The sequence below is a fragment of the Gadus morhua genome, chromosome 20 (assembly GCF_902167405.1).
Source record: "Gadus morhua chromosome 20, gadMor3.0, whole genome shotgun sequence".
NCBI classification, from domain to species: Eukaryota; Metazoa; Chordata; class Actinopteri; order Gadiformes; family Gadidae; genus Gadus; species Gadus morhua.
In genome coordinates, this window is record NC_044067.1 from 13,179,763 (window position 1) to 13,190,063 (window position 10,301).

Sequence of the window (10,301 nt, forward strand, 5' to 3'; positions counted from 1 at the left end):
ATGAATCCAGTAAGAATCAGAATCAGTATTTCCACTGTTTAATGAAACACAGTTCATTCTCCTTATAACACCAAACTAAAGTTAACTCCTGCGTTAAGAAAATGAAAGGTCCACACAGCGTTCCATGGGTCTCCCGGAAAGGAGTAGAAAAGGAGCGTCAGGGAGCAGAGTGTCAGTATGTACATCAGAGTCTGTACTGGGGGCCGTGCTCTAGCGGACCACTATTTGGCAGCTGGGCTGGGTGAGGGGCGGGGGTTGTGGTGGCGGGGTGTAGCAGGGGGTGCAGGCGGGAGACACAGGGGCCTTATTTGGCGGGCTTGATGTCTGCGGGGGTGTCTCCGGTGTCCAGGGTCTTGAGGAGGCGGAAGAGGCCGGCCGCCTCGCGGATGCGGCTGAACTCGATGCAGAAGGCCTGGACCTCGATGAAAAGGTCCTGGACGTTGATGATCTTGTTCCTGATCAGGGACTGGAGGAACACACACACCAAGCGCACCAGGCGGTTCTGGAGAGCAGAGGACATCACACACAAACACACAGGAGGACAGAGGACGTTACACACATATAGAGCACAAGCACAACATAAAAATAAAATAAGGTCTAAACTTCAGCAGTGTTCAACATGAGTGCATTCTTCCAACCTGCATGTACTTGTCTTTGATCTGCTCACAGGTGGAGATGCAGTTAGATATGTAGAGGTGGATGAACTCTGGAGGTAGATCTACAGCCGTCGTCAACCTTAAAACGCACACAAGTATTACTCTTCTGGTAAAACAAAAGACCTGTTCATATAGGCCTGCACACAGTGGCCCTCATTTATGAAAGGAGCGTACGACAGAAAACGTGCGTAAAATGGACGTACGCTCATTTCAACGTTGAGCTTGGCATTTATCAATTTGATCGTGAGCGCAGGCTGCGATGAAATCTCACGTCAGGTCTGAGCTCGTGTACGCAAGTTTTTTTGGCGCAACATAGGCCTACTGGTATTTCACTGATGAATAGTGCAGCACAAGTATCCCATGTTGCACATCTGTATTAATTACTAAATAAATTGGAATTAGCCCAGCCGTTCAAACAATTACAAACAAGTCAGGCCTAATTAAAAACAGTATTGCTATGAAAATAATTAGAATGGGACAGGTGAAATGTTTATTCAGCTGTCTATATTAACAGGAACTTGGCCAAATAGGTGGTCGAGTCTCAGCGATGGCAGATCTGGCTCTGTTAGAGGACCTCAACGCACGTCTAAGACGAGAGAGAGTTTTTCCCGAGACTGCGCAGATTTTTTTATGGAGAGCGATGAATGGCTCTTGAGTCGTTTTCGTCTCCCAAGGCATCTCCTGATGGAGGGATGCAATGCTTTGGAGCCACAGTTAAGGCGAGAAACTAGGCGATCAAACGCAATACCTGTGCCAGTGCAGGTGTGCTCTACCTTCGGGTTTTTGGCCACCTGGAGCTTTCAGCGGGAGATCAGGGACGGGTCTGGTATTTCCCAGCCAAGTATTAGCCGAACCATGCCAGCAGTTTTGGCAGCTATAATGTCCCTCTCCGAACGTTATATTAAATTCCCATATAATAACGATCAGCAAACTGGAATCAAAGGGGATTTTTATGCTATTGCTAGGTTTCCAAATGTGATTGGTGCGGAAGATTGTACCCATGTGCGTATGAAGCCACCATCTTGATGATTACGCGTAGCCTACATCAACCGCAAAAGCTACCATTCAGTTAATGTTCCGATTATTTGCGATGCCAGAATGTCAATCCTGAACATGGTAGCCCGATGGCCTGGGGGCACGCACGATTCTTTTATTTTCCAAAATAGCAACGTTGGGCATCGTCTACATCAGGGCGCACTACATGGTCAGAGTCAACTCCTCGGTGAGTTCCGCTGCAGTTCTCTTGAAAAACGTTTAAGACATCGCACTAAAAATTTGATGTGATTCATCTAGGTGACAAAGGCTATGCCCTGAACGAGTACCTAATAACTCCTCTGGCTCATCCGAACACGGATCAGGAGCGCAACTTCAACAGCGCTCACGCGCACAAGGGCAACAGTGGAGCGATGTATAGGCCTACTCAAGGGCAGGTGGATGTCCATCGGGTCAGCGGGGGGAACTCTACAGCCCAGAAAAGACCTGCAATATTATTTTAGCATGTGGGGTTCTGCATAATATTGCGCTGGCAAATGGGGTGCCATTTGCCGACCTGCAGCCAGATGACCCGATGCCCAGAGATCCCTGGCCACTTTTTCAACTGGCCCGCTTCACACCCGCAACACGTTCTTTGTGCTGAGCTTCATGTCGGACCATTTTTTTTTTTTTAAATAACTTTAACGCAATGCAAACAATAGCATATATGTGAAATGTTTTAAGCTGGATAACAGGATGAACATTGGAAACACTATTCACTGCAACATTTATTTCCTTCCATATAGCATTATTTTGCTTGCCTTTAATGCCAGCTTTTAGGCTACAAAACAAAACCAGACGATTCGCATCCACCAGTGACACGATCGAGCGTCTCCATTTCGGTCTCGGAAAAATTCCTCTCTTTTTTTACCGTTGGACGTTTCTCCATGTCGTAAAAGTTAGGGGCGAGACTTCTGAAGACATGCTTTTATATGGGCGTGTTATGTTAATTACGATCGATCTCAGCCGCCGTATTTATCAACACCAAGATCCTTCGTACGCTGGGATTGGTGTGATACGAAAGTTTCGTGAATCTCACGTGGGTCCTATCGTAAGATGAATCATGCGTTCAGATTTGCGCTCATTTCTACGTTCGTTTGATAAATGAGGGCCAGTGTGTGGTGGGCAGATAGTGTGTGTAGCTTACCTGTTGACCACCTCCATGGAGTGCAGGGACATGTCCATGTTGACGAGGACAGAGAAGTACTCTGTGATCTGGCTGCTCTGCATCAGCTTCAGCAGCATCTCAATGGCAACCAGTGGATTGTTCTCCACCAGATCTGGCAGCTTGGCTGGAGAAAGGCCAATGTGGTAGACAAGCTTAGGGTCCCTCTCCAGGTCTCCCAGGAGCTGCGGATAGAACGGTAGAGAGAGACAAAGTGTAAGTGGAAAATGCTTATCGAGGTAAACAACCCATGTTGTTTACCTGTTGCTTCTCCCCTACATTGGAGAAGCAGACTGAAGCAACAATGATGACACATTACTTGATGAGATGAAAGGAATATAGAAGATAGTGGCAATGCCCTTAGCTGATCTGATGTACCGCTCCAGAGGCGAGGAGCATAGACGCTAAACTCTGCCTCCCCGTGTGGTGTGTGTGTGTGCAGTTTGCAGGCAGTAGGGGGAGTGGAGGCCTGACCTGGGACTGCTGGAGGGCCGACAGGGGGCTCTTGAAGGCCTTGGCCATGAGACGCTTGACTTCCACGCCGGTGCTGTTCTTCACACACATGGAGCGGTCCCACTGGAGCCCGTGCTGCGGCTCGCTGGGGTTCAGCCATGCAAACTCATCCTCACACACGTGGAGCGGGGGGGAGGGACGGATGAACTCTGGGCGGAAATGACCTGCAGGAAAGAGGATATAGTATGGCAGGAAAGCAGAAGATGGAAGGGGGGAGAGAGAGAGAGATTTGGGGTCTCATTGAGGAATAGCTACAGTGTGCCGAAATATTTTCTCTGTTTTAAAACATAAGAAGGAAGGATGGTGTGAGAGAGAGAGAGATTTGGGGTCTCATTGAGGAATAGCTACAGTGTGCCGAAATATTTTCTCTGTTTTAAAACATAAGAAGGAAGGATGGTAAAACATACTTTCTAGGGCGGGGCGGGGCCCGGTGACCAACGACTCTGTGATCTGGTTGGCCACTGAGCTGTCGAAGCCAGAGTTAGACGAATCAGGGTCGGGGTCATTGAGGATACTGGGGAAGCTGGCCTTGCTCTGGGTGGGGAGCTCCGACTGACGTTCTGCAGACCATTTCAACACATTAGGAAAGCAGGTTAAAACACAGCAAACCAATAAGGATCCTCTCAGCGATGTATCCACAGCTCTGGTCACGGTCTACATTGTAGACTGCATTGTTCAGGTACATTGAGAAATGAAATATGATTTAATATGACATATCCATAGCCTGACTTCTCTGAGGCCATGCGTTGGCTACCTGCTAGAGCTAGCTGTAGGCCACTGATGTCGATGGATTGGGGCATGTTGGCCACGTCCATGCAGGACACGTGTCTGGGGGTCTTCTTGAAGAGCTCGCGGGGAGGAGCCAGCATCAGTTGGGACAGGAAAAACTTTTCTGGGTGGGTGATTGGAGGCAGGAAGCCTGCAGTGAACAGAACCCACTGTTAGATACAGATTAAGTTATTTTAACATATTGTTTGCTTCCCATACCATACATTCCAACATGCATAGCTTAAAATAGGGTAAGAGGATCGGGTAACCTTCAGCTCCACCGTTTAAGAAGAGGCACCTTTAATCTAATGTTGACTGCCACAGTCGTAAAATCAGACCTTGTTATCAAAACATTGAAGTTTGAATCAACTAAGTTTACACAAAGTGGGGGCGAATAGTAGTGAGGTTGATGACGTGACACTTTTCAAAATGTATATTATTTTTTACCCACTCTAATGAAAACACACACAAACCTCTCATCCAAACAGAGACACATACACACTTCTCGTCCAAACATACACACACGTTCCAAAAAGAGAGACACACACTCATCCAAATAGGGACAAATAAGGGTGTGACACGGCCCGTAAACCCCTACCTGAAAGAACTCTCTCCTGCTCGTCGCCCACAGGTGACGGGTTGAGCAGGTGGGCGAACACGGCGGCAAATGGGTTTGCGGCCAGCGGCTCGGTGCGGTACATCTCCCACAGCAGGTACAGGGCCGTGAGCCGCTGCGGCGAGCTTGGGAGTAGGTCGGGCTGCTGGAGCAGCATCACCAGCACCGAGCCCACTCGGAAGTGTTCTGCCTTGCCGAAGTAGTGGTGGAAAGCCGCGGAGAGGCTCTCGAAGGTGTTGGTGCAAGCCTCCTCCGAGATAATGCTCAGCAGGTTGGAGAGGTCCTTAGGTGCCAGTGTCATCTTCTCCACAACTTAATGACTTTTCGAGTTTATGAAATGATCTATAGTGCTGCCCCACTGTAACGTACCAGTTTAAAACGCGTGTGGCCACATAACTTAGTATCATGCACTAATTCATGTTTAAGTAGTGTTTAACCGGACTGTAAAGTAAACACGACATGATACGTTAGCCTGCGTTAGCTTAGCCTAGCCTAGCTAACTGCAGGTTGCATGCCAAACCATAGTAAAACATTTAAATTATATCACGCGCTAACCACTACGAATAGACCGTGTCGACGCCAACTTGTCATTAAACCATTACGAGAAAAACGTCGGAATAAATACGTGGTGGGATGTATTTTTGATGATGGAAGGATCCCTCGGTTTGAACTTCATTCACAACATTAGCTAGCATTTACACACAGCTGCATTCTGGTATATGGAGTCATGTCGGGTTACAGACATATGCATTATGGGATTTGGAGTCGTTTACTCCGAATTTTCCCTGAATCGCCCTTGAATGTCATTCATATCTTATTCAAACAGGGTCGTTATATTTATTTTAAAATAAAAAATATAATTATAAATATTTACAGTTATGCTGTGATCATCACAATAATATTAAATTGACCCGGAAATTAACATTTAAATGTCAGAGTTTGCCTTCCCATGAACCCTAGCAACTTCCTTTCGGACTATTCCTGGACAGAGTGAGTGTAAGGTTGGAATGTCCAATTCAGTATATCAACGTTCATCCTCCCCCTGATACATTATATCGCAACAATAATGGAACCCGTTTGCATCTATACCCACAAACTTTCACTGTCGATCCATTATTAGCGGTCAAAGCACATCGATTGGCTTATAAAAGTTAATATAAATGAAAGCTATTGCTAGGGCTACAATTGCAGATCCTACGCCCATTCTCCTAACAAATTAAATGTCACCGATAACGTTACAACAGGAAAACGCCAAACCGGATACTTGCTGACATGTCATATGTACAACAACCCCTCCATGCATTTTTTTGTTTAGCTGTCATGGAAAAATAGCTGTCAGATTTTCACCTCAAATGCACTTCTGCACCCCTTGTAGCCTACCAGCAGGTAGCGCGAGTTTTCCAAGGCCAATTTGTAAACATTGGGCCCCATCTCCATTTAAAAACGTGTGAAAGTCATGTTGATAGCAATTGTCCCGTTGAACCATTGCTGGTCTAAATAACAATTTCCATCGGGATAAATTAAGTGTAAAATCCATTTTCCAGATGGCGCCCAACAAGAAGGGAGGAGAGAAGAAGAAGGGGCGGTCGGCCATCAATGAGGTGGTCACCAGGGAATACACAATCAACATCCACAAGCGGATACATGGCATGTAAGTGTCTGCCTGTGGTGTAGGGAAACTTTTAGTGAACAGGTCATGGTTTAGTGTGTGTACCTGTTGTCAGTAACGGGTGTTGAAGGGTAACATTAGCCTACTCCATAGTTATTGCATCAAATCTTATGCCAACGTTGTGGTTTAGGGGTTATATTGTACCTAATTAAGAAATTATATCATTCAGTTCTGTACATTTTAATTGCTGGCTTATGTTTTTGAATCATGAGTTGCTAAGGTTCTACTTGTTTTTGTCCAGGGCTTTATTAAGAAATGTGTCAAGCTGTTTCAATGGGGTTGGACTGTATTTATAACAATTTGATCAATTTGACCATTTACCAAGTCTTGTTTTCACCAATATCAGCGATCAGTTATCCATATTGGTTGAGTTGAAAGTATTATGTATATTGTGCAGTAGTATTGCATATGTAAAATTGTGGGGCTGACTGTTTCTCCATGTGTTTCCAGTGGGTTTGAGGAGATGACGGCAGTCTTGTATTCTGGGTCTGACTGTCTGTTTTTCCAGCTCGTTTAAGAAGAGGGCCCCCCGTGCCATCAAGGAGATCCGTAAGTTTGCAGTTAAGGAGATGGGAACACCTGATGTCCGCATCGACACGCGCCTCAACAAGGCTGTCTGGACCAAGGGAGTGAGGTGAGGATAGTCCCTGGTATATATATTCAGTATTCTGTCCATTCATAGTCATTCCCCTTAATATTATGGTGGGTGTATTCACATTTAACCTCAGCCCAGTGACAAAAATGTCATTTGAAAACTTAATCGTACTCCTCAGATGGTATGCTGTCCTGCTACAATGCATTTGAATTGCAGTATACAGTGAAATGAGGATAGGACGCATCAAATCTTGTGAGAAAAACTATTTTTCGACTGTTTATGTAGCTTTGCATCTCAACAAATCTAGTGAGCTGGTTAATAGTCATAAATTTGATGCATGCAGCTCTTTGAATGGCCCTATTATTATCCTAGAGGGAACTGAATGACTGCAATCTGTTAGTAGTTAGTTAGTTTAACTCTCACTACAGGGAAATTATGGTGGTCCAAATACCAGTTCTCAATTGATCTCTAAGGAACTGTTCATTGTGCTTCTAGTAATGAGCAACAGAGACACTTGGTAACATGAAGCAGGTCTGATGTCATCAAACTGGTTGACTGTACTCTTCATTTACACACAATGATCAAATGAGCCTGAAGTGATGAGGCCACCCGATGAATTTCAGCCCCTGTAGAGAAGGATGGGCATGACACATGAGCTCAGCCCCCTCCCCAGCTGCCAGCTCACCCCCCCCTGTGATCTGCACATCTGCTGTCGTTTAGGCTCTGCATGGGGGTGTTTGTGATGCTGTACTTATCAGCATAACCTTTTTATATGGTGAGTCAGGCAGACCTTACAGACCTCTGTGCTAAAGATGGTACGTTATTTCTAATCAGAGTGAGAGCCCCATTTAAAAAAGGTGTTTTTGGAATAAAGTGTTTTCCTGCTTAAAAGCTGTTTACGGCATGTATATCACCATAGGCAGACGGTTATCGTAATGAACTCTCATTGTTTTCTTTAGATCCAATGATTAAGGAGCAGGTAGGGGTTAGGCCATCCTAAAGAGGCCTACGGGTAGACCTAGAACCATTGAGCTTGGAGTCATATGTTTTCAAATTATTTTGATGATAAAAAATGAAAGACCTTCCCAGACAGAAAAAGAAGGAATGATTAATGGCAAAGGCACAAGTTCAATTGCTGGGTACTGGAAAAAGGATTTTCGTTGGTATAGAAATTAGGGATATCCGACGTTTTGACCTTTTTATCTCTGTAACCATACAGGAATGTTCCATACCGCCTCCGCGTGCGTCTGTCCAGGAAGCGTAATGAAGACGAGGACTCTGCCAACAAGTTGTACACCCTCGTCACATATGTCCCCGTCACCACCTGCAAAGGTCAGCCTCGGGTTCTAATGCTTTCTTAGGCGCTTTCTTATTCGACTGGCATTTAACACCTCTCTCCCCTCTCTCTCCCTCTCCTCCAGGTCTGCAGACAGTCAACGTTGATGAGAACTAGGTTTCCTTCTGGGGAAATAAAATGTGTAAATTGTGAATCCTGAATCCTGTGTGCTTCTCTTGTCTGTTTGCCTGATTTATTTATTATACGATTCAGTAAGTGGTTAAAAAAACAGTTCTAGTGGTCTGTAGCAGTTAGGGGAAGTCATCTTATTTTACTGTAGCAAACCTGCACGTCTTGTGTCCAAACGGCAAAGCTTGTTGAAAGAGCCTAGGTACGAGTTGAAAACACAAATGAATTGGCTTTACATTTAAAAATAATTTTTTGAATGTATTTTATTAAATTATGAAAACACCCTTATATACAAAATCCTGTTCACGATACCAAACACGGAGATAGAATTGCCCCACCCTCTTTCCTTTCTCTCCCTTTGGTCAGTTTGACCAATCAGAAGCCGGTCCGTCTGCAGTTAAGCCCAGTTCAGACCAAAGATTCACCTTGCAACGGCTTGCAACGAGACGGTTTTAGAACGTCGCAGGGGCGGTGTGAACGGGTCGTTGCAAGCCGTTGCAAGGCGTCGCAAGCCGTTGCAAGGCGTCGCAAGGCGTTGCAAGGAGTCGCCAGAGATTGAACATGTCAAATCGCAAGGTCCAGTTTTAGAACGCGGCGATTTAACTATTCCTCTTCAGCCAATCACAGCACAGAACAACTTGTACGTCACGGCCTTACTCCGTCCCGGTACCGTACTGTCGTATTTTGTTGATGTATTTTGCACTTTTAATCTTGCTGAATTCTACGACGAATAATTGTGTCCAAATACAGATATGAGGACGACAAATGACCTGAAAAGATTTGGTTGGGGTTTGTCTCATTTTTCCTGCATTTACAGTGTGGGCGCAGAATTCGACGGTGCGCTAGATTGATTGTGGCATCGTTGATTGCGACCTGCGTTGCTTGTGGACTCTGTGATGATCGCAGACACGAATAATAGTGTCCAAATACAGATATGAGGACGACAAATGACCTGAAAACACTTGGTTGGGGTTTGACTCATTTTCCCCGCATTTACAGTGTGGTCGCAGATTTCGACGGTCTGCTGTCATGAATTGTGACCCATCGGGAATTTCGACCTGCTGCTTGTGGACTCTGTGATGATCGCAGACATGAATAATTGTGTGCACATACAGATATGAGGACGACAAATGACCGGAAAATGCAATGTATCCAACAACGGGTAATCTAAACTTACTGTAAACTCCAGCTATTTACTCCAATGCAGATGTAGTGGAGAATGACAAAACATAGTAACTCTAGCCTACTCTCAAGTAAAATAAAAATAAAACTAATTGCAAACCTTAACTAATCTAACCTAACCTACGCAAATGATGATGTTGCGGCTCTCAGCATGTGCCAGAGCGTTCACAGTTGCTATGGAAACCACCTAGCGTCGCAGCCCGTTGCAGCGCGTTGCAGCCGGTGTGAACTGCCCAGTTTTAGAACGTCGCAGCCCGTCTCGTTGCAAGGTGTTGCAAGGCGTTGCAAGGCGTTGCGAGTTGCAAGCCGTTGCAAGGTGAATCTTTGGTCTGAACTGGGCTTAAGAGAACCACGTATGTTATCTGAAGATGCGCCAGATATTGAACTTCTGCCACACATGTTAAAAGACCAGGTTACATTTGCCATTTTATTTTTCACTCATCTTTTACTCACTGCAGCAATGATTGTTTAGCTAATGCGCGAACACACACACACACACACACACACACACACACACACACACACACACACACACACACACACACACACACACACACACACACACACACATTCTCCTCTAGGGTAAGCCACACATAGTGGCTAACCCTAATTTAAAGAGTAGTCTATTTTCTATTAAGTT

General features: G+C 45.3%; 2 protein-coding genes across 4 annotated transcripts; one reads left to right on the forward strand and one right to left on the reverse strand.

Annotated features, from left to right (window-relative positions):
* Window positions 1–22: 22 nt before the first annotated feature.
* Window positions 23–5,475, reverse strand: cnot11 (CCR4-NOT transcription complex, subunit 11). Its single transcript, XM_030343867.1, has 7 exons — window positions 4,733–5,475; window positions 4,121–4,285; window positions 3,774–3,926; window positions 3,328–3,530; window positions 2,836–3,038; window positions 639–735; window positions 23–502 (listed from the first exon to the last, which is right to left on the reverse strand). The coding sequence occupies exons 1-7, from the start codon at window positions 5,049–5,051 to the stop codon at window positions 305–307; spliced, it is 1,338 nt and encodes a 445-aa protein (XP_030199727.1). The 5' UTR covers window positions 5,052–5,475; the 3' UTR covers window positions 23–304.
* A 198-nt stretch (window positions 5,476–5,673) lies between these two features.
* On the forward strand, window positions 5,674–8,511 carry rpl31 (ribosomal protein L31). 3 transcript variants are annotated; one of them, XM_030343870.1, is made up of 5 exons: window positions 5,674–5,746; window positions 6,295–6,401; window positions 6,928–7,053; window positions 8,234–8,346; window positions 8,436–8,511. In XM_030343870.1, the coding sequence occupies exons 2-5, from the start codon at window positions 6,295–6,297 to the stop codon at window positions 8,465–8,467; spliced, it is 378 nt and encodes a 125-aa protein (XP_030199730.1). In that variant the 5' UTR covers window positions 5,674–5,746; the 3' UTR covers window positions 8,468–8,511. The 3 variants fall into 3 exon arrangements, with proteins under 3 accessions (XP_030199730.1, XP_030199731.1, XP_030199732.1); XM_030343871.1 differs by having other exon boundaries at window positions 5,697–5,751; XM_030343872.1 differs by having other exon boundaries at window positions 5,719–5,740.
* The last annotated feature ends 1,790 nt before the right edge of the window (window positions 8,512–10,301 follow it).